The sequence below is a fragment of the Erpetoichthys calabaricus genome, chromosome 13, assembly GCF_900747795.2.
Source record: "Erpetoichthys calabaricus chromosome 13, fErpCal1.3, whole genome shotgun sequence".
Lineage (NCBI taxonomy): Eukaryota > Metazoa > Chordata > Cladistia > Polypteriformes > Polypteridae > Erpetoichthys > Erpetoichthys calabaricus.
The window spans coordinates 54,628,837-54,653,946 of record NC_041406.2 but is presented as its reverse complement, the minus strand read 5'-3'; the positions used below and the strand labels follow the sequence as shown (position 1 = coordinate 54,653,946).

Genomic DNA, 25,110 nt, shown 5'->3' with positions numbered 1-25,110 from the left:
CCCTGATGTAATCCTACCTCCACCTTGAATGCATCCGTCACTCCTACCACAGACCTCATCACTGTCACACTTCCCTTGTACATATCCTGTACAACTCTTACGTACTTCTCTGACACTCCCAACTTCCTCATACAATACCACAGCTCCTCTTGAGGCACCCTGTCATATGCTTTCTCCAGGTCTACAAAGAAACAATGCAACTCCTTCTGGCCTTCTCTATACTTCTCCATCAACATCCTCAGAGCAAACATTGCATCTGTGGTGCTCTTTCTTGGCATGAAACCATACTGCTGCTCACTAATCATCACCTCACTTCTTAACCAAGCTTCCACTACTCTTTCCCATAACTTCATGCTGTGGCTCATCAATTTTATTCCCCTGTAGTTACTGCAGTCCTGCACATCCCCCTTATTCTTAAATATTGGCGCCAGTACACTTCTTCTCCACTCCTCAGGCATCCTCTCACTTTCCAAGATCCCATTAAACAATCTGATTAAAAACTCCACTGCCATCTCTCCTAAACACCTCCAAGCTTCCATAGGTATGTCATCTGGACCAAAGGCTTTTCCATTCTTCATCCTCTTCATACCTGTCCTTACTTCTTCCTTGCTAATCCGTTGCACTTCCTGATTCACTATCTCCACATCATCCAACCTCTTCTCTCTCTCGTTCTCTTCATTCATCACCCTCTCAAAGTACTCTTTCCATCTGCTCAACACACTCTCCTCGCTTGTGAGTACGTTTCCATCTTTATCCTTTATCACCCTAATCTGCAGCACATCTTTCCCAGCTCGGTCCCCCTGTCTAGCCAATCGGTACAGGTCCTTTTCTCCCTCCTTAGTGTCTAACCTCTCATACAATTCATCATACGCCTTATCTTTAGCCTTCACCACCTCTCTCTTCACCTTGCGCCTTATCTCATTGTACTCTTGTCTACTTTCTGCATCTCTCTGACTATCCCACTTCTTCTTTGTCATCCTCTTTCTCTGTATACTCTCCTGTACTTCTCCATTCCACCAGAAGGTTTCCTTTTCCTCCTTCCTTTTTCCAGATGTCACACCAAGCACCCTTCTTGTTGTCATCCTTACTACATCTGCTGTAGTTTCCCAGCTGTCTGGTAACTCTTCACTGCCACCCAGTGCCTGTCTCACCTCCCTAAACTCAACCTTGCAGTCTTCCTTTTTCAACTTCCACCATTTGATCCTTGGCTCTGCCCTCACTCTCTTCCTCTTCTTGATCTCCAACATCATCCTACAGACCACCATCCTATGCTGCTTAACTACACTTTCCCCTGCCACCACTTTGCAGTCTTCAATCTCCTTCAGATCAACTCTTCTGCATAGGATGTAATCCACCTGTGTGCATCTTCCTCCACTCTTGTATGTAAACCTATATTCCCCCTCTTCTTAAAATACATATTCACCATAGCCATGTCCATCCTTTTGGCAAAATCAACTATCATCTGACCTTCTTCATTCCTCTCCTTGACACCATATCTACCCATCATCTCCTCGTCTCCGCTGTTCCCTTCACCAACATGCCCATTGAAATCCGCTTCAATCACCACTTTCTGTCCCTTGGGTACACTGTTCATCATTTCATCCAACTTACTTCAAAAATCTTCTCTCTCACCCATTGCACACACAACTTGCGGTGCATATGCACGGACAACATTCATCATCACACCTCCAATTTCCAGCTTCATAATCATTACTCTGTCTGACACTCTTTTCACCTCCAAAACACTCTTGACATACTGTTCCTTCAGAATAACTCCTACCCCATTTCTCCTCCCATCCACACCATGATAGAACAATTTGAATCCACCTCCGATCCACCTGTCCTTGCTCCCCTTCCATTTAGTCTCTTGCACGCACAATATATCAACCTTCCTTCTCTCCATCATATTTGTTAACTCTCTCCCCTTACCAGTCATACTGCCAACACCTACCCTCAGTTTCACTCTCTTTACTTTCCTCTTCTCCTCCTGCCTCCGGACACGTCTCCCCCTCTTCTTCTCCTTCTTCTTCTTCGGCCAGCAGTAGCCCAATTTCCACCAGCACCCTGTTGGCTAACAATACTGGTGGCGGTCGTTGTTAACCTGGGGCTCGACCAATCCGGTATGGAAATTTGTATTGTTGCCCGCATATTGATTTGGCAAAATTTTACACCGGATGCCCTTCCTGACATAAAAACACCACTTAACTATGTAACGAAAATCAAACAAGAACTTTAAATAATGCAATTTTTAAGAAATTGGAGTAATTTGCTATTTTACTTTAAAAATTACTTGTACCCAGCGTTTAAAAGGACAAATGAAAGTTTTTAAATAGTCTCTTCACAAAACCAAAAAAAAAAACAGCTGCCAAATTAGATAAAATATATAATTACAGTTTTGGTCACAGTGAGGCACCTGTTAAGTCTTTAGTCAGATCTGCCATACAAATTTCACACCAGAAAGACAAAATGTTATATTTATAATTTATACATCCACAAGACAGATCTGTTTCTGTTTAATGTTTTACATCACTGAACTTTACAATCTGGTATTTCTTCTATCATATCTGCATTATATTTATTACACTGTCAAGACTGTAAATTAATTTTATTTCACTGATATCACGTGTAATGACAGTGACACAATTTCTTGGTATAAAACAGTGCTATTAGGAAACTGTGCCTTACACTTTTAACTCATACTTTAGACTTTTTAGTTTTCTTGGGCAGTCATGCTATTAAAATACTGTACAAGGATTTTGACATTAAATTCCATGGATACTAAATATCATTACAAGTAATAAACCATTTGTGCCTTCGTGCAAATAAAGAAAAAGGAAACATTCATTTTTGCTTTACTATGGTCTTTTCTATGAATGTGAATCTAATTATAGCTAATTATTTTACATTAAACTAATTCTTGCTTTTTGTAAGGCCACTGTCTGTGCTCATGCCGGTAGGCAGTGCCATGTCTGGAGAGTTACTATGGTCAGTGAGCAGGGCCATTGTTTGTAACAGTTAATGCGTGTTTGTTCGCAGTCACTGCTCCTACGATCAGAGTCAAAATAGTGAGGAAGTTTAGAAAGATGAATAAAAATAATATGTGTACTCAGGCAATGCTTGATGTATCGCTGTGTTGAAGTTAACTTTGTACATAGAGTAAATTAGCAAAAAACAACATAAAGTTTTACCTAATTGATTATTTTTGTGTTGAAGGATGCTTAAAACTGTATAAAAAAATAGAATATGTTGGAGGAAAAGAAAGTCCTGTTAACGCATGAAGGAAAATTTTACCATCTTAAACTAAAAAAGACAGCTTTGCTTTCCCTTCAATGTATTAAATCCCATTCTCTGCCCCAAAATGTCTGCTATAGAATAATCTAGCTGAAGGAAAAAAAATGGTTCTGATTTTTTTCCATATGAGCTTCTTTCAATTGATTCTAAGTGATCAACATTAAAAAGAAATCAACTAAGTGCAGTTCTTCATTTTAGTTTTATTGAGCAGCAGTTAGTATTTTTTCTACAAAAGGGTTAAGGAAGGGACATTTTACTCCTCATTAACTCCATACTATTCTTTTAAAGAAATGAAATCAACAAAGCTAGTGCCCCCTGCTGGATACACTAAAACTATTTATTTAAACAGTGTAATAAAAATTGAATAATTAGTTTCTTTTGATCAGTGATGTATTATTATTTTTACTTTGTATTTTTATACTTCTTTCTGCTGCTGACTGTCATCTTGTCTTATGTACTGTCACTTTATTTAATAAAACATATTGTGATTGAGAGGCACTATAGAATCCACCCTAATAAAAGGATAAGTGTCTGTGTGTCTGTGTGTACCAGTTCATCTGTCCAGTTGCTATATCTCTGTCACTCCAACAGATAGCAAATCACAAAAATTAACATTGTTTTTATGAATCTCATAACAAATGGCATATAACAGAGAAATACGCATTACAGTTATCATTCCTACAAATGCAGCATCACAAACATTTTAAATAATGCATTTTATTACTACAAATGTTATTGATGCACCATCTGTTATAAAACAAGATAATAATTTAAGGTGCGACATCTTCACGTTAATGTACAGTAAATGTTATGAAGTTTATATATAGTTTTGCTTTCATCGTTGTTGAATGGAGGTGTACTATATTGCACTACAGACTGACATTATCCATTCTGATCTGCCTGGAACACAGGTCCATGGTTTAATACGCCTGGCACAGACATTTCTTAATGTCTGCTAAAAAGTCTTAGTTTCCATGATGGGGCCACTCTTCAGAATGCAGCCTCTGTGCCTTAACTGATAAGATGACCGATCACAGACACTGAGAGAGAGCATTTAGACGCACCAATTATCAACCAAAATGACTGGCGTATGTGCCCACAGGAAATCAAGATGTCCATCCCTGCCTTTAAAAAACTCTTTCACACCCCAACTCACATGCTACCTATATGAGCTTTCTGCTTTCAGCCTAGCCGTGACTTTGGCTGTCCATAGCCGAACCTCATAGCTTACAAAGGTTAGAGCAGTTCTTTCTACTCTAAAGGGTAAGCCTGTTTGTAAAAGGAGCTGGGTGTGGGGAGCCATTAATATAAACCTTACTAAGATAGCATGTGACCAAGCAGAGGAAAACCTACATAAGGTCATGATTTTTGTCTTGCTGAAAACAGTAAAAGACTGATCACCAATTGAACTGAAGACATGATTTTGCTAGCTAAAATAAGACCAACATGGTGTGTTTGAGCCTTGAATAGAAACTGCAGTACCGCCTGCAACCAGATGGTGCGATCAAGGCAAAAAAAAGAGACAAACTTCTAAAACAAAAAAAGGAAAACATGCAAACGATTCTTCCACATGTCCATAAAAAGCTGACCAGGAAAGGAACAAAGCATCACCTACACCAAATCATAAGTACACTACTGTGATTCTGAGAACTATTAATTGTAACTTAGCAGTTAGGACAAATCCAGCTAATGTACTGTAGTATTAAAGATAATAACCTTGTGAAGGATATGTTCTAGCTGTATGTGTTTTATATGGTTCTTCCTAGACCCAGTAAGAAAGTGCAGAGCAGCAACTTGCAGAAACTCTTAGTGGGGATTCTGGGAGGAGGATAAACAGTGTAGACAAGCAATGAGCAAATGAATGCCACAGTGCAAGCAACAGAAGCTTAACAAGTAGCTAAAGAACTTATCCACCTTCACAACATGACCCAAGAGATTTAATTCATAGGTTATGTGCCTTTTTCTATAGGAGAGAAAAAGTTCAAGTAAACTAACATAATTTATGTTTTGTGTTGTTTGTTATTGCCCTTTGTCCATATATAGCTATAAACAAATGAAGTTCTATCTATCTATCTATCTATCTATCTATCTATCTATCTATCTATCTATCTATCTATCTATCTATCTATCTATCTATCTATCTATCTATCTATATAATTGCATATATCCGTTATCCTTATTTTATAAATAAATTGAACTAATTTGTTTATAAATTGACTTTCGCCAGTTTATGAACCTTGTTCATATATTGTGTAGATCTCTTCATATTTCTGGTATCCCAGAGATCCCTCACTCAACCTCCATTAATTTGGCTTCCCTCATTGCGCATGTTGTTGACTGTGTTAATTAATTACCAGCATAGCCAAAGGCAAAACTGATAATTTATTAACCGAGTGATCAAATCAAGCACTTTTCTGCAGTGCTTCACAACAATGGCAGAAAACCTGTCACACCACATGTGATGGAGAACTGCTCCTTCCGTGTATCCTTTCCATCATCCATAACTGTCTTCATCTGTAAGTGCAGAATTAAAATGCCAAAACAATACTGATTACCAAAACAGGTTCATCAACTTTCAATTTTTCTTAGAAATAAAATGCATATGTAATAGAATTGTACTGATAGGCTTTACATAATGATGTTCCGTACAGTAGTGAACAGTAAGTCAATACACAGAGTGGAGAAGAATACAAATTAAGGCAGCAAGATAATGAATAAAGTGCAACACTAGGACAATGAAGCACTTTTATGTGATAAATTGCTAGCAAATGCTAAAAAAAAAACTAAAAAAGCTTAAACAAGAATGTACACAGAAACACACTGACAGCAGCAGATTATAAGTAGAATGTCAATGTTATTACAAAACAGTAAATTAGAAAAAATAAAAGAAGATAATATATTTGTCAAAGGGATATGCAGTGGACTCAGAAATTATTGAGGTTCCTTCACTTTCTCCACAGTTTATTTTGTTGTAGATTTTGTTTTAAATGGATTGTATGTGAAGGAAACAAAGCAATGGTTTTATTTTATGCTTTCAAAGTGTACGTCCCTTAGTATGTTTTGTACATTAACATGACAGACCTATAATACCAAAGTGCCAATAAGATCAGTGATTACACAATATATAATAATAAAGTCATCATTATTATTTACTGTATATTATTAATTCTATTCTGGATCAACTGCATTAAATAAATATTTACAACATATTCTGTATTTTAACTTTTCCCCCTAAACTGAGCATATTCTAAGCCTAACACCGGAGTGTTGCAGTGGTTATCACTGTGGTTAGTAGATTCAAACTACAGCCTGGTCATTATGCAGAGTAAGCACATCATTCTCATGTCTTTGTAAGTTTTTCTCCAGCATTCAAAAAAGCTGCATGTTAAGATGACTGTGAATTCTAAGTTGGCCCATTACGAGTAAATCTGGATTTAAGAGGAACTTTGCTTTGTGATAGCCTGCTTTCCTATATACAGCTCATTACGTTAACATTATTCAAAGTTATTGTCTGTCTGTATGCCTGCATTGTTATCACTCTTTAATTTAATATTTTCTTTATTAGTATGCTGCTGCTGGAGTATGTGAATTTCTCCTTGGGATTAATAAAGTATCTATCTATCTATCTATCTATCTATCTATCTATCTATCTATCTATCTATCTATCTATCTATCTATCTGTCTGTCTGTCTGTCTGTCTGTCTGTCTGTCTGTCTGTCTGTCTGTCTGTCTGTCTGTCTGTCTGTCTGTCTATCTATCTATCTATCTATCTATCTACTGCCTGTGCTTAAAGCCAGTGGGATAGGCATAAGCCCTCCTAGGTGGATGCACGTACACAAGGGAAATTACATTGGTTAAAATATAACTCAACCACAGATGTAATGCTATAGGGCTCAAAAATGGCAGTGAAAGTTTTACAAAATCCTGCTGCTGTTATTAGTATAGGACCTTTATGGAATTCTTCTTTAGCAACAGAAGATTAGCAACATGACACAAAGAAAAATACATAGGAAAAAACTGTGCAGAAACAAAAGCATTTAGGATTGAAGGAGGTGGTAAGGAGTGTGCAGCACAGAGGCTGATGATTGTAGCCTGCTCAGTGTACTGTGCTGTGTGCCGAGGTGTGTGTTTGCTCATGCAGGGCCACCTGAGTGATGTGCTTACATCTTAACTTTAATTTGAGAGTGTAGCTTGGAATATTCGTCCTTGGCAAGATTTTGTTTCTAGAATAAAATAATTTTTATTTCAAGAAGGTTTAATCAAGCAGAAACAATTTGCAAAGCTTATACAATAATAAATTCAAACTAAATATAGAAAAAATAGCAGAGAATTAAAAAAGAAAACAGAAAAAACTTAACAAAATAAAAATTCAGCCCAAAAGATTTTCCCCTATATGAATGCTTATTCTCATTTTTTTATAAATTCTTTCCATGGTTTAAAAAGCTTAGGTCAAATCCTCTAAGCAAGAATTTCATTTTCCCAGTATCAAATATTATAGAACATCAGTCACCCAGATTTTTAACACCTTAGCCACTACTTATAGCCAGTAGCTCCCACTTTTCTTCCCCTGCCTGCAGATTTACTTTCAAGCCCTTAACTATTTGACTAATATGGATTATTGCATTCCAACTGTTTCTTCTTTCTCATTTACCCTAGTAGGGTCACCAACAAATACACAGTTTCATCTTTAAATAAGCCTACTCAATGGTGGTGACATTTTAATCTTTTTTTGTGATCATTTTTTTATTAAATCAAAAGGTAAATAATAAGAGATACTGTATAACAATAAACAATCATAAGAGAGAATGAATCCAGGCCTCCCTATCCCCACCTATGCCAACCTGAGCCGAGGGGGTAAATATTTTGGGATTACCAGGAATCACCAGGGAAGAGGAGGGAAACATCAACACAATCAAAGGAGCATTAGTTAAAAGGAAACAGAGTGAGGAGGCTGCAACAAACCAAGATTTAACTGAAACACTTGAGGCACCATTAATTCATGATGCACATAATTCAAGATGAATTAAATTGTAGAAGGAGGACTGGCAATTGTCCAGACTCAGTAACAGACTCAAGAGCCTTCTAGCAGGAGGCAAGAATTAATTTGGCTTCCAGAGTACCAGAACAGAATAATTTGCATTGAGGGTTTAAATGAAAGTATATAATGGTCTAAAAGTAGGACAATCTGAGGCAGAAGAGGAATATATGAAGCAAGACAAGAAGATATCATCTGTCCAAAAGGAAATTAAATGGAGGCCAGTGCAAGCTCATGTTGAAAAGTACCAGGTTCGCCAATGAGACATGTTTGTCTGTGCAGGATTCTGCCATTAGTGAGAACTTCAGGAGGAAAAAACTAACATTGCAGTATATAGTGTCCCATTAAAGGAATGAAGAGAGAAAGGAACAAAAGATGTACAATGCTCTACAAAGTAAAGGGTATAGGGTAGAAATAGGTTTATTCATAGAAAAGAAAGAACAAGATGGAGAGTGTAGCGAGAGGATCAGTACATAGGAGATTAAAGGAACTCTACATGTTCTCCGTAATTATCTGAGTTGTAGGCAGGAAAAAAAAAGTTGAACTATGGAAATTAAAATGAGCCTGTAAAGAGTGGAAACAATTCCCCAGCACAATGATCACCATACACTGCCAAGAAGAAAATGCACAGCTACCTACTGCAAATGTGGGGTGGTGAAATATGGAAGTGAGAGTATGGCATCTTTCAGATGATGCAAGTAGCTTTTCCAATTCAGTGCTAGATATTGATTGCATATGACATTTCCCATGGAACTCTTTTTAGAGTCTAGGGTGGTGAACAGAATACTCTACTGTGAAAGTAAAGAAGCAAGGGCAGATTCTACAGGGAGCCATGAAAGGGGGTGGGGATGAGGACAGAGGCACAGTCAAATAGAGCTGAGGGGGAAGGCCTAATTGTACAATTTTATGCACCAGCACTCGATCTGTCTCTGACCAAAGTAGAATGTTTAAGGCTTCATTTCTTGCCATTTGTCAGAAATATTACTTCAGCCCAATATTTAGTGGGTGGGGGAAGTGGCATCATATATATATATTTTTAAATTGAGGTACAATATTCATTTTAATAATGGGAAGATGAGATTCAAAACTAAGGGAAGGTTTAGACCAGTTGTTAATGTTGGCTCTCACATTTGCAAACATGCAACAACAGTTGGTAGAGAAAATGTCTTCTGAAACTGAGGCAAAAATATCAACTCTTACGAATTTAAGACTATTCAATACTGGAATAATAGAACAGAGGGAGGCTTGGAGGCAGATGCCTTTAAAAGGCAGAAGACAAGACTTAGTCTAATTGATTTTGTAACAAGACAATGTTTCAAAGGACCTGAACAGTTCTAGCACACATGGGATGTCAGATGGGTCATTATTTAAGTAGAGAAGGATATTATCAACATACAAAAATAATATATAACTAGAATTTGAACTGTAATGGGGTTAAAAGTTATTATGGATTATGAATAGAAACTGCAAGTGGTTTGAGAGATAAATTGAAGTGTCAAGGGGATAAATGGAAGTCCTGCCTAATGCCCCAAGTAATGGAGAAGAAATGCAAAACATTAGAATTCAATAATCATATCAATGAGGGGGAGAGATAACTGTTTTCAGTATTAAGACCAGAGGTGTGACCAGAACATCATGTGTGGGTGAGCATTTGGCTTGTCTGGGGGGGCAAAAAATATCCATCCATCCCCATTTTTGTAGGGGGGTCAAATAATAATAACAACATAGTTTTATATAACTGGCATAAATCATAACCTATTGTTCAAAAAAATTAACAGAGGCAATGGAACTTGCATTATTATTTTTTGTGAACAAATATAGAACTACATCTACAAGGTAAATATCAATAAAGTCAAATGTATACAACATGTGAGAGCAAGAACAGAAACGTGGCTTATTGTAGTCATGGGAGGCTATAGGACATCAGTTTCCAGTGTTTAACCTGGATATTATCTAGGACCAGTCTGCGGTTACTCTTGGCAAATTCTGAAATAAATTCATTCACGTCTAGATTTTCTCTGATGTTTTTCTCATGTGCCAGAATGACTAAATTTCTCTTCCTTGAATGCAGCATTGTTCGGCGGAGTGGAGTGAGAATGCGGTTCAAAGTAGAGAAAGAGCTTTCGCATGCAGCTGAAGACACACCAATGATGAGTTCTGTGATGCAGACATGGCTCTGACGTGCGGGATACTAGACGCGTGTTTGTGGAAGCCGCCACCGTCTTTAGAGCATTTTTCCAATTAGTGTAGCCGTGTTTGGTGAATATGTCCTCGCGGTCCAAATTGGAAACACAAAATTTGCGGCAGGCAAAGCAAAAGCTGCCATCACGGACAACAGAATATTCAAGCCATGGTCGAGTCTGATACCAGCTTGCACTAAAACATCTGAGTGTCTTTCCGAATGCGCGCTTGGGATAATTAATTAAAATGGGCTGGGATGGGCTATCCATATTTAAGTCAGGCAGACCGGACTGTTTATTTTGTTGAAGGCAGAGGTTTGGAGTACCCGACACGGGCGCAGAGCTGGAGGATTGTGTAGGCTTATCTACATCTTTTGGAGTTTCAGTTCCCGATGTGGATGCGCTGTGCTCCGTGTTGGTAGCAGCGGTGCTGGGCTCAACCGTGGAGCCAGCAGCTTGCAGAGGGACAGAGGTTGAAGATGTCTGCTTTTTAATAAGCCACCTATGCATAGCCTTTGGTGCTACCAACCAGAAAATAAAAGAAGAATGGAATGTACACGCTGTTTTAATTAAAGAATGCGGTCAACAAGTTGAAAACGTGCTGCAAAATGTGCGGCGAAGTGAACTGTGAGTAGCACGGTGCCTGTCTAGTGGAGGAGACACTGACGGATATGCCCCAAATTCAAACGGGCCGATTGGAAAGCAACTCAGTTTTGAAAATCAAATGTTATTCTTCTCCAGGGTTTTCATTGGACTGACAGAGCATTTCGCAGGGTGGGCACGGCTTGTCTCTGGGGGGGGGGGGGCAGTGCCCACCCCAGCCCCCCAGTGGTCACACCTCTGATTAAGACATTTGCTTGGGAGGAAACCCATCCAACACTGTGGACTTTCCAGTGATCACAAAGTCCAATGACTTGTTAAGTTCAGGCAACAAAATGGAAACATCTAGAACAGAATCCTCTTCCTCGAAGATGGGGAAGCAAAAGGTTATTGAGGAATTATCTACTACCAGGGGGTATGGCACTGAAGGTGTCAGTAAACAGTTTGGAGTATTAATCTAAAAATTAATTATTGATTATCTGGGCAGCGTTTGAAATTAAGCCAGATTTAGTGTGGATAGATGGTATGGAAGTAAAACAGTTGTTTTTCTTGATTCTGAAAACAATCTGCCTGCTTGATTTGGCCTCCAAGATATAATAATAAGTCCTACTGTGATAAATTAGTACTACACCCAAAAATGATATTTTTTATATGTTATATACCACAGGTAGTCTGTAGTGAAGGCCAAAAAATTTTTTTTGAATCTCATGTTTTCATGCAGAATACAGATAACAAAATTTCTGATAGAACAGGCATCTATGGTGACCAATGCTAGACAACAGCAAACAGTATCAAAAACGCACATGAAAAAATATCTCACCTTACTCGTGATAGTTTGCATGTCAAGATATTCACCTATGTGCTCACAGTGTTCCAAAAACTATATTGTTAAATACACCTCTTTGGGAAAACATCCATCTGAATGAAAATTGAACATACTCAAACATGAATGATGAATTGAATTGGTGGAGTGTTCTTTTATGAATTCAACTCTTTGAACTTCAAGACTGTTGAGCTCAGTTATAGTGTTAGAAATTAAAAGTTCATGATCTTTGTTGACCACAAGAGGGTGTGCTCTTTCCAGGGATTAGAGCTTATTTTCAAAATCCCTCAGTGTTCAAGTTTAGTGTGTGCCATATGTGAGGAAAAAAGGTAGTAAAGCCTCAAAGTAAACCTTCAGTTGTCTTCCAGACAGCACCAGCATTATCCACAGGGTCAATATTGATCATTAGAAACTCATCTTATTCACAAAAAAATGTTTTTCAGAAGAGAAGTCTTGAATGTTCACCCAGAGCACAATTCACAAGAAATGGAAAGTGCAACTTCAAAAGGTTAACTCTGTGGTCAGATAAAACAGATTACGCAAAAGAGGAGTCTAAAACTAACAAAGCAAGAGTATGGGAAATACAAATATAATTGGGAGTGCAAATTGTGGCAGGAGGATGAAGTAAACACATCAATTAAATTAAGATCTGCAGTAAAATTGCATAAAAATGAGTAGAATGAGGAGTGTGCCTGCCAGCAAATGACAGGGCTCTGTCTAACAACAGACTTAGAGTGCTGTTCATGTCAGTGCCAACAAGGAGCTCACAAACTGAGAATTTAAGCAGAATGTCCATGAGGGGGAGGTACATGGATAGTCACAAGCAGAGACAAATAAGAATTTACTGTAACAAAACTCACCTAATTCATCACATCTTGACTGCAGATTCTTAATTTGCATGCTACATTGCAGGTGAATAACAATGTCACACCTTTTAGAGTGATTTGAAGAGGATGTGATGACTTTTTAATATGTGGTCAGCGGACAGCAGGTGCAAATCCTGAATTAAGGCAAATGTCTGCATGGTAATGTTAAAGGAGATTTAACAGGCAAGAGTGCCACTAACCTGAATTCAAACAAAATGATAGTAAGCTTTGCCATAATGCAAGAAAAGAGATCGACAGAAGACAAAGTGAAACAAGAAAAGGAAAAAACCATATACAGCTATGTGCCACATAACATACAAGATACATTCTGTGAAAAAGAAGGTTGTGTAATTTGGGCATCATACGAACACCATGTTATATACAGTACTTAGCAAAGCTATATGAGATACTGTAATGTACCTGCTATTAAATACAAAGAGATAACGCTACAACACTTCAGAGATGCGTGATGCAAGAGATTGGGTGCTGCCCCCTACAAGTTGAAGCAATTGCTGTTATATGATAAACTTTTTAATTGAAAGTAGTGAAAATACACATTAAAAATACAGAAAGTACAGTACAGTATTGGCAACATAATCTTTTTGTATACAACAGACCTGAGATGCACATGTTGCGTGCGGGACGCTGTTGTGTCACTACATCCAGTTATGTCCACAACTTTCTGAACTTTATTATAACCGTTTGGGACCACAGATGTATATGCAGTCAGACGTTGCAAGAATAGATGTCATGTGGCACATAGTTGTACTTAGAAACACAAACCTTAGCTCAGGCACTCCCCTAAACAGCTCACAAGCCAGACATATAGGCCAGAAATCACCCCAGCAGATGATCCCTCACAACTGCCACAAAACGAAAGCAGAAAGAAAGGACTTAAAACCACCCCCACTCCGCAATCCTCACCTCCATAGTCAATAACAAAAAATAAAGTTTTAGATAGTATGCAAGACAGACAATATTTAAGAAAAAAAGGGGAAAACTAGAGAAAGAGATGTAAATGGGCACCCAGAGTGAGGATGTAAAAGCCCTAAGGATGCTGCACCCCCTCATAAACCCACCAAGCAGACTAACAATTCCAAAGGTCCCCAGTTAAACCACAGCATATGTAAATAATGCATAACATCAACAGACAGATAAAGTACTTTAGCAAGTCAGTGACTGTAAATAAGAATGTGCTGAGAAAATGAGTACATCAGGAAACTCAAAGATGAACAAAGAGATCATCTGAGTAAAGAAGGTGCTGGTTGTAACAAAACCGTCCATTGCAGAATGTGCTTCCAAAGGCAAGATGAATAAGGATCCGGCCTTGGACAATTATTACCAACACAGCCAATATACACACGGTGAGCCTCCACAATCTTAGGGGAAAAGTTTCAGAACTACTTGGGCCACACTTGGGAGTGAAAAGATATTGGACTGTTCATCTGGGCTCCAGCTTTAAGCCCCACAAATTCTACGTTGTTTTTTTAAGCCCTATTATCTTGATCAACAAGTTTAATTTTAAAATCAGCAATTATGGAGCAGGTCCATCGCATAGTCGTGACAGGATGTAGTGGACTATAGAGCTCAGACATTACTACTCCTCTTTAACAGCCTTCAGCTTGGCATCTCTATGATTACATCTGGTCTGCACTGTAGCATTCCGAGTGGTACAATGTTCAAGAAGGAGATTTCTCATCGAGTCCCAGTAGGCATCTATGCTCTCATTGGATTTCTAATCGTGGATACTGCAGCTTCTTTGGTGAGTTAAAAGCTTGGCAAAGGAATTTATAAATACTTAATCAACAGCTGCAGGATATTCAAATGTATTTTTGTTGTTGTAATTCACTTTTCTTTTTTCCTTAGGACTGCTGGTAATGTTAACATGACCTTCTGAAGATTGTGATTCATTTCATCCATTGAAATAAACTGTGACTGCTGATAATTCAGCGGGTGTGATATCACAAAGTACTCGTAAGCATACAATGATTATTTTGATTTTCATTTTCGCCTTTTAAAATTAGGATTGTTTGCACTGATTAATGCTGCCTCCATTAGATTATCAATATGGAATAACCCCAGATATCCAAAGGACATGCATATTAGGATAACTAAATACAATGTTAGTGAATTTGAAATGTTCTCAGTGAGAAAAAAATAGAATGATATCTGAATCTCTGCTGCTTTCAATGCACCAACGCTTGCAACCTTAAACAAAATGGATGAATTGCTGGATGAGGATTCTGCATGTTCTCTGAGACAGAAGAACATCATTTCACTTTCTTTTTTATGCAAATATTATGCTACACATTGTACATTATTTTGAGACCCAGCCAAGTTATCTCTCACTATTTTAGTTGCCCTTAGCTTTACCTAACAACAAAGTCTCCAGTAAGACCATTAAAAATCACTAGTCACTGTTGTGGTGAGTTCATAAATATTTTGTATGTCTTTATTTGTAACTTAGGCAAAGCAAATATAATATTAGTGTTACATTAGTGGGAAGCATTCATGTTTATCCCCAGGACTAAGTCAGGATAGTGAATTTTACGACAGGGTCAGGGAAAGTGCCTCAGACAAGTTTGGCAAATGTTTCTCTGCAGGATTCTCACCTCAGCCCCTACAGGAAAGCCAGACTGCCTAGCTGGCAAGCGTAATGGGGGCAGGTGTGATGGTGTTCTCTGCCCCATTGGTCTGAAGTATGGCTGTTTGGAACTGTATTGTATCAGAAGCCTTTAAGAACCATGACACCCTATTGGCTCTAGGGGTTGTACAGAAAATCTATAAATATGCTTGCTTTATCACCGACCCCCCCCAACTCCCACTACTAAATGATGAAAGACCATCTCATACATCATGAACTGAAAAGGACAACACAATGAAGAGCACAGCTCAGGAGCCATATTGAGAAAGGCATGTGGCTTGTTCTGAAGAAAGCTGACCACCAATGATGCCTTAACTAGAGACATTTTTAAAAACTAACAAGTCTGTGTGCCACCTGAAACTACACATCAGCATTTATCAGGTTGTTTGGTTGCCAATATTCAAATGTACTTTGCATATTGTTATTCTTCATGAATATTATCAATAATACATTATTTAAAGTATAACTTAACTCCTGCTTGTCTTTTACTACACCTAATTGTCTAAGGTTATAAATGTAGAAGGGAAGGTGGTGAGAAGTTATATACTATAATACCTTATAAACAGTGGTACGTCTGTGAGATTTGAGGCATTCTGACAAAGGTTACATATTAATAATACAAAAGGGCAAAGTAGAGTAAAATATTACTCTACCAAGACAAAACAATGTCATTTTTTACAAAACAAAGGCTCCTACACATTATGCAGTATTTGACATATACCTCACCATGAAGCAGAAATTAGCCTGCAAGTGTCACTGTTCTATAAAATTCAGACATTAGATGTTTAAGAAGAAGATGCTTTTTTTTTACTTGCCAGATGGCTGTCAGTTTTATTAATGACAATAGAAGGCAAAAACAAAATAAAGAACACACACAGGAAGGCTGGTCCTGGAAGAAATGTTTAGATATGAGAAAGTAATATGTAAAATCCTGCAATGTTACATAGCAAAGCCCTTTGTATTGTGAAAGTGACTGGAGACATTCAAACCAACAATTAAAATTTAATTTCAAACAAAAATACAGATTTTTAAAAAGTAGATTGAAATTAAACAGTACATTATCAAGTTGGGTTCAGGTAAGATGGAGTGGATTTATGCCATGATCCCTGTTTAATTTTTTATTTTTATATTAGAGCCTTTACTTCTAGTTGATCTTTACTAACACAAATTCTGAACATAACATTACTATATCAAAATTGAGACTTTACCTAAAAAAGGTTAACAGTTTCTTTAATTTTATTTGTACTAATTAATTTTAATGTGATATTAATCCAATGTAGTTGCTTTTTAATATCAGAATGCAATAATTTCCAACTGGAATCATCCCAGTCCACCTGTTTTAAGTCAGTGGGTATTTGATATGCTATACTATCCTTGCTTAGAGGATTTGTTCAAAACTTTTTTTAAAATATGGTAAGATCTAATTAATAACATTTTAGACTAAATATTTATATTGAGGAAAAGGACAATCTCTCTTCTTTGAGGTTTTTAAATTTTTGCCTATGCTGTTTGCTCTCTTCTCTTGAAGAATTCTGTTTTGCTAAGTTTGTTGTTAGACTTAATCGTATGCAATGTTATTTTCTTCAGATAAAATAAAAAAAAGAATGCAATAACTTTAAGAATTACTGTACATTTACTGGGTACATTATTAATTAGTAATAACAAAATATTTTGAAAAATATATCACAAAATGATGACTTCAATGAGCTCTACTTATGAAATCACCAAAGATAAAAGCAATTAAAATATTTTATACATGCTGCCCAGCTGTATGAATAAATAATTTTACAAATACAATCAAGAACGTCACATTTTAGCAACATACCAAGCTAGAGAGACCACACTACCTTGTCCTTACCAACAGCCTTTAGGGGCTCCTGGGCAATCTCTAAATGCTCCTAGACAGCTGAGACATAACTCCTGCAGTATACCTTGGATCTGCTTCTGAGTCTTCTCCCAGTGGGTCAGGCTTAGAAAGCCCCATTAAGTACCATTTCTACAACCACTTACTGTATATACCTGATGATCAGATGAAGCAGGAACTCCAGTCCAAGGTCCTCCAGTGACTGGTTGTGACTTATTTGGTTGGTTTTACTCACTGTCTTATTTGCATGGTCACTACCCAAAGCTTGTGATCATAAGTAAAGATGGGGCACTGACTGACAGGTAACTCAACAGCTAACTGTGAGAACTCACATCCTGCTTTACAACCATCTTTGATGGAGTACTCTCACCAGACTGGACTAAACTGATGTAACACCAAGTAGTCCATAACAGTCAAATACTCTTGCAGCACCTTCCACAAGACACACAGGATACATGGTCATAAGCTTTTTCAAAATCCACAAAACACATGTTGAGAGAATAAGCACCTTCCCATGACCCCTGAAATATCAGTGCAAAGATAAAGAGTTGGTCCAGTACTCCACAGCAGTCTGCACCGCTCCTCCAGCATCTCAGGAAAGTCTTTTCCAGAGTATTTGAGGAGTGTGATCCCTCAGTAAATGGAACACATGCTCTTGTCTATCTGCTGAATGTGCCTTGGATGCCAAACTGAAAGGACATGATTACCCAAATATTAGATCTCACTTGCCCATCCTATCTTGCCACTAGTGTTTTTTGTTCAAAACAACCTCAACAAAGAAACAAACCCTACCCTAATCAATGCTTCCTGCTCTGTTTCCTCCTACATCCACCTGGTTAAGATGTTCCTCAAAGTGCCCCTTTCATTTACTGTATACCAATTTGAAACCTAAGTTCTCCACTCCACTGTTGATAGATCTCCTCGTAGGATTGTAATGTTGTAATTTTTGTTCAAATACTTTTTTGGAAGATATGCACCTCTGATAGGGATTTCCATGGTAAACTTGTTTAATGGCAAAAATATGAATCTCATAAAGGTTCTGCCTCACAGGTGGTGCAGTGGTAGTGCTGCTGCTTTGCAGTTAAGGAGATTGTGGGTTCGCTTCCTGGGTCCTCCCTATGTGGAGAGTGCTTTGAGTAGTGAGAAAAGCGCTATATAAATGTAAAGAATTATTATTATTAAAAATATAATTAAACCTCTCAGAGAACAGGCAATGAACCCTACAGCCAGGTCGGAAGGTGCTGTTCACTGGCAAGCACCTGGTAGCTGGAAGAGTAATGCAGCCCAGTCAGAGTTAATGTCAAAAAGATACCACCAACTAACTCTGTACTCCTACTTGGAGACTTTAATGCTAATGTGGGAAATAGAATTATTCGAATGATGAATGCAGCATTAGCTGGACATACCTGAAACAGATAGTGATTATCTAATGGATATGATGTGATGGGTTGAGCTATCACCTCCTGAAGAACTTCTGTTATTTTTTGTGATAGGTCAGGGACAGGGTGTGATTGGGAGGAACGGCCTCCCTGATCTAAACTCGAGTGGTGTTCAGTTGTTGGACTTCTGTGCTGGTCATGGATTGTCCATAACGAACATCATGTTCGAGCATAAGGGTGTCCATAAGTGCACTTGGCACCAGGATGCCCAAGGTCGCAGCTCGATGATCGACTTTGTAATCGTGTCATCAGATCTGCGACCTTATGTCTTGGACACTTGGGTGAAGAAAGGAGCTGAGCTGTCAACTGATCACCACCTGGTGGTAAGTTGGATCAGATGGTGGGAGAGGCTGCTGGACAGATCAGGCAGACCCAAACGAATAATGAGGGTCTGCTGGGAACGTCTGGCGGAGGAACCGGTCAGAAAGATCTTTAACTGCCACCTCCGGCAGAACTTCAACCTCATTCCGAGGGAGGCGAAGGACATTGAGTCTGAATGGGCCATGTTCCGAGACTCCATTGTCGAAGCAGCAAAACAGAGCTGTGGCCGCAAGGTTGTCAGTGCCTCTCGTGGTGGCAATCCACGAAACCAGTGGTGGACACCTAAGGTTCGAGAGGCAGTCATGCTGAAGAAAGAGTCCTATCGGGTGTGGTTGACCAGTGGGACTCCAGAGGCAGCTGAGGGGTACCGGCAGGCCAAGCGTGTGGCGACATCGGCTGTTGCAGAGGCAAAAACTCGGGCATGGGAGAAGTTTGGGGAAGCCATGGAAAACGACTTTCGGTCGGCACCAAGAAGGTTCTGGCAAACCGTCAGGTGCCTCAGTAGGGGAAAGCGGTGCTCCACCAACACAGTGGAGATGGGGCCCTGCTGACTTCAACTGCAGATGTTATTGACTGGTGGAAGGAATACTTTAAGGATCTTCTCAATCCCACCAGAGGCTGCTTAGAGGAAGCAGCGCTGGAGGACTCCGGGGGCGGGCCCATCCATAACAGGAGCAGAGGTTACCGAGGTAGTTAAAAAGCTCCGAGGTGGCAGGGCCCATGGGGTGGACGAGGTTCACCCTGGGTTCCTCAAGGCTCTGGATGTTGTGGGGCTGTCCTGGTTGACACGTCTCTGCAACATTGCATGGACATCAGGGGCAGTGCCTCTGGATTGGCAAACCGGGGTGGTGGTTCCCCTTTTTAAGAAGGGTGACCGGAGGATGTGCTCCAACTATAGGGGGATCACATTCCTCAGCCTCCCCAGTAAGGTCTATTCAGGGGTGCTGGAGAAGAAAGTTCGGTCAATGGTCGAATCTTGGATTCAAGAGGAACAATGGGGATTCCATCCCGGCCGTGGAACACTGGACCAGCTCTGCACCCTGGCCAGGATCCTGGAGGGGGCATTGGAGTTTGCCCAACCAGTCCACATGTGTTTTGTGGATTTGGAGAAGGCATTCGACCGCATCCCTCGAAGCATCCTGTGGGGTGTGCTCCAAGAGTACGGGGTACAAGGCTTGTAGTTACGAGCCATTCAGTCCCTGTACAGGAGGAGCAGGAGCTTGGTCCGCATTGCCGGTAACAAGTCTAACTCGTTTCCTGTTGAGTTTGGACTCCGCCAGGGCTGCCCTTTGTCACCGATTCTGTTCATAAGTTTTATGGACAGAATTTCTAGGCACAGCCAAGGAGCGGAGGGGGTATGGTTCGGTGACCTCAGAATCTCGTCTCAGCTATTTGCGGATGACGTGGTTCTGTTGACTTCATCGGACAGTGACCTCCAGCTCTCACTGGAGCAGTTCGCAGCCGAGTGCGAAGCAGCGGGGATGAGAGTCAGCACCTCTAAATCCGAGGCCATGGTTCTCAGCCGGAAAAGGGTGGAATGCTCTCTCAAGGTTGGGAACACAGTACTGCCTCAAGTGGAGGAGTTCAAGTATCTCGGGGTCTTGTTCACGAGTGAGGGAAGAATGGAGCGGGAGGTTTACAGCCGGATTGGTGCGGCATCCGCAGTAATGCAGGCTCTGCAACGGTCCGTCGTGGTGAAGAGAGAGCTGAGCCAAAAGGCGAGGCTGTCGATTTACCAGTCGATCTACGTTCCTAACCTCACCTATGGCCACGAGCTTTGGATAGTGACCGAAAGAGCATGATTGCGGATACAAGCAGCCGAAATGAGTTTTCTCTGCAGGGTGGCTGGACTTTCCCTTAGAGATAGGGTGAGGAGTTCAGTTATCCGGGAGAGACTCGGAGTAGAGTCGCTGCTCCTCCGCATTGAGAGGAGTCAGTTGAGGTCTTTCGGACGCCTCCCTGGGGGGGGGGGTTTCCAGGCATGCCCCACTGGGAGAAGGCCACAGGGCAGACCCAGGACACGCTGGAGGGATTATATCTCCCGGGTGGCCTTGGAACGCCTCAGGGTCCTCCCAGAGGAGCTGGAGGAGGTGGCCTGGGAGAGGGAGGTCTGGGCTTCCCTGCTTAGGCTGCTGCCCCCGCGACACGACCTCGAATAAGCGGTGGATAATGGATGGATGGATGGATGGATGGTCAGGGACAGAGAGTCTGAGTGGATCCTAAGACTCCTGCATTGCAAGCAGCAGCAAGGAGATTTGTCCATAAAGCCTACCATGGCTTCAGCCCTTGGACCTGTTGGTCGACACCAGTGGTAAGGAATCCAGACAAGTTAATGAAAGAGGTCTTGTGTGCAGTGTTAATAATTATGTGTGTGAAAGGAACAGACTAGTCCAAAAAACAGAAGCTGGATCAGTGGCTAAAGTGAATACACACGTGTGGAAGGAGTTTGGTGAACAATAACTTTAGATGGCCTTGAAGAGACCTGGTCAACCAATTCAATGGCTTGGGAAAGGAAGGCAGGATGTTGGTCAGGCCTTCAAGTAAGGTGAGACCTACAATTGTATTAAAGATTACAGTGAAACAGCACTAGTCACCGTTATTGAACGTATACTGTAGAACAAAAAGAACACCGATTTAGTATTTTAGTAATCAACCGAAGATATAGCAATACACACGTATGCAGTAAAGGCCCTAAACCACAAAAGCTGAAAGCAGACCCATAACATACCTAAAAAGCTTAAAAATGTGTGATTGTGTTTTGTATCTGTCAGCTGCTAATTATACTGAAAGAGCCACTAGGGACCCTCCCCAGCTTCTTTACTGCTCTTAGCTGCTTAAGCAGAAAAATTAAAATTAAGAAATAAAATTAAAAACAGCAGAGCATAAGAAAAAATGATGAGTACTTACTGATTGATTACACCCATCCGAAACTGAACATAAGGAACCATCTGCATAAGAAGTCGAACTCCATTCTGCCATTCCTTTTCATTTCTAAATTCACAGTCCTGCATCTCACATTCATCATAGGAGAACTGGTAGAAGGCATTGGTATCCTCAAACACAAAGGTCTGGTCCGCTAAAAGAGGAAGAAATTAATACAATTAGTTCATTTTAAACTCTGCATGTACAACTATGACTGCTGAAAGGTTACAGTACAATAAAGTATACTTCTTACCTTATTATTACCTTCTAATGTACACTATATTATAGTTTTTCAATTCTAAGGGGATTTTGTTAGGTATAGTGTAACTTAATTGAGAAAGTTCCTTTTTATTGACAGCAGTTTAAACACTTACAAGCCGCTACATGTTTTTTTGTTATGCTGTCACAGCACAAATGCTTCCTTGTGAAATCAAGAATCCATCTTACATAAAAGTTGATAAACAGCATGACTGTGATTTAAACTGCTGAGATTGCTTTCGCTTTATACGCCTACAAGCAAATCAAGTTCCAAGGAAGATTATCTTTTCAGTTCCAAAAACTGAAACCATACTTCAGTGCAGCAGGGTCTTATTTTTAAAAGACACCAGAGACAAAATATAGAAATTCACAATTCAAAAGATATGAACATAAATATGACCATTTTAGCCTACCAGTTCAACAGCAGATATGAAATTTTTCAAAGGATACCCATTTTAATTCAACAGTCATTTTCATCTATACTGTTTTGCAATGTCATATACCTTACATAGGATATGAAACCTTAAGAAACTTCTTCAATGTAGCTCTTTGATAAAATACAAGTCCCTCAGAAGGGTGACTTTGATAAGTTGCCCTAACATTCCAAACTAGAGTTTTAAAAAAAGAAAATAATTCTTAGCAAACACAAAATATATGCCCAAATTTTCCATATTTTAGTGTCAATGCTTCTTTTAAAAATTTGAGGATGTGATGCTGTCATCACTGATCTGAGCTCAGGCTTATCCCAACTGCCTTGTGGACAAGCTGCGAACTTGAGAGACATCACAGCATGAGCACTGAGGATCTGAAGAGTACCTTACATCCACAACATCTGTGACAGCAAGAGACTCTGAGGGACGTAAAAATGTTATTTTAAAAATATTATTAAATAATATATTAATATATTAAAAATATTATTCTATGTTATACAATTATACAGTTAGGTCCATAAATATTTGGACAGAGACAACTTTTTTCTAATTTTGGTTCTGTACATTACCACAATGAATTTTAAATGAAACAACTCCGATGCAGTTGAAGTGCAGACTTTCAGCTTTAATTCAGTGGGGTGAACAAAACGATTGCATAAAAATGTGAGGCAACTAAAGCATTTTTAACACAATCCCTTCATTTCAGGGGCTCAATCAGTGGAAATCAGTTGAAATGTGTTTCTATTTAATATGCATCTGCTGCACAACTTAATAACAGTGATGTATTTTAGGTACAGTACTATATGAACATACCTTCACGTTATGAATAAAATAAAAATGGTTAGGCTTTTTGAAATCAAATAGTAATAAAACCAGAAAACATTAGCTGACTCCAGTCTCACATGCATATGAAATAATCTGATGTGGATATGAAACAGTAAAAACTGTACAAGCATTCATTTGCACCTGCAATAATTTAGATATTGCAATGCGTAGTGGAAACATTTTATAAAACTACATTTTTATGAAAAGAATCTTAACATATTATTCTATTTGTGTGTGTGCATAACATGCATTTCATAAAACTAATAAAATCCCAACCTTACATTTCAAGGGATTGGCAAAATGTTTCAAAAGTTAAATGTTACCTTTACAGTTTATAACAAATTAAAAAAACAACTTCTAAAAAGAGGGCATATTTGGATTTGAAAGAAGAAAAAAAAACAATAAAAATGTGTGCAAGAGTAAAAAATGCAAAAGAATGGTATTCAAAATAATATTCAAAGAAAACAGGTTCTCTGTTCAAACACTGCATAAATATTAAACTTTAACAATTATTTTATAAAGAGAATATCTCAGATCATAGGCATGAGGTACATCATGAACACTGAGAGCATATACTGTAAATCCATTAGATCGCCATCTTCAGACTTCATATGCTATATGAGATGACTGTGTTAATATAGTTAATTAATACACTATTATTAATTGTGTTATTTATCTGAAGAGAGAAAAATGATTTTCATACTTGTTACTGCAAACATTGTGACTGCAGGAATGTTTTTCTGAAATGTTTAATTATTGTCTTACTCTTATGCTGCTCTTTTGGATATTTTTTCTTTTCTTGAAATATTTGTCAGTTCTGTCTCATGCTTAGATAAATAAATTTGCCATGCATTTCTGAATATAATTACTATCTTACACACTCAAAGTAGACTCTGTTTCCTGGTTATCTTTACACACTAAATGGCTTCAGTGCTACTGAACCGAGAACCTCCAGCCTTTGGAGAAGTAAGATGCACAGCTAACAATAATTCAATTAATGAATTTTAAAAAGGATAAAGGATGAATGAATAAAAATGACTAGCAAGAGCAGAATTAACATTCCTATATCACTGTACACTTCAACAAGAAATTTTCTTGCATTGTTCTGACTAAAAAAATGCACAATTTACCATATTTACAATGAGTTATGTAAGTTATACCTTCTGCAAATCGCAGTTAATAATAATTTCCGTAAAATTACTTCCTTAGTCACAATCTTTTTCTGTAACAATCAATAATCCATCTTTTTTAAGGTGAATTCCAATTTTGTGTGTAATTATGACAGTGTTAGTATGACATAGCAGCCAATGATTTACAGTAAACTTCTTCAAATGTATCAAATTAGATGTCACAAATTTTGCTTTGTCTTTTCATAAATATTAAAACTGACTGCATGCAACAAAGTGCTACATGAAAACTATAAACAAAACAGTCAATACTTGATTTTGCATTTTGAAACGTTGGAGTATGCTTATGGCAATTAAAAACAAGTTAGAAAATAATGCACATGGGCATAACCTTCAGGTGTGTTTGAGACCTGTGCAAGGACTGTGGCCTCTAATGGACTGAGTTCAGTCTGTTAGGTTCTAGAACCTTCTCAGTTCATTTCAG

At 38.8% G+C, this 25,110-nt stretch overlaps 1 protein-coding gene across 1 annotated transcript in view; it reads right to left on the bottom strand.

Annotated features, from left to right (window-relative positions):
* The window catches only part of rapgef5a (Rap guanine nucleotide exchange factor (GEF) 5a), a 254,510-nt gene that overhangs the window by 149,698 nt on the left and 79,702 nt on the right, over nucleotides 1–25,110 (bottom strand). Inside the window, exon 5 of the mRNA XM_028818299.2 lies at nucleotides 21,971–22,139. Coding sequence (XP_028674132.1) covers nucleotides 21,971–22,139 — 169 coding nt within the window. The remainder of the gene's footprint in view (nucleotides 1–21,970; nucleotides 22,140–25,110) is intronic.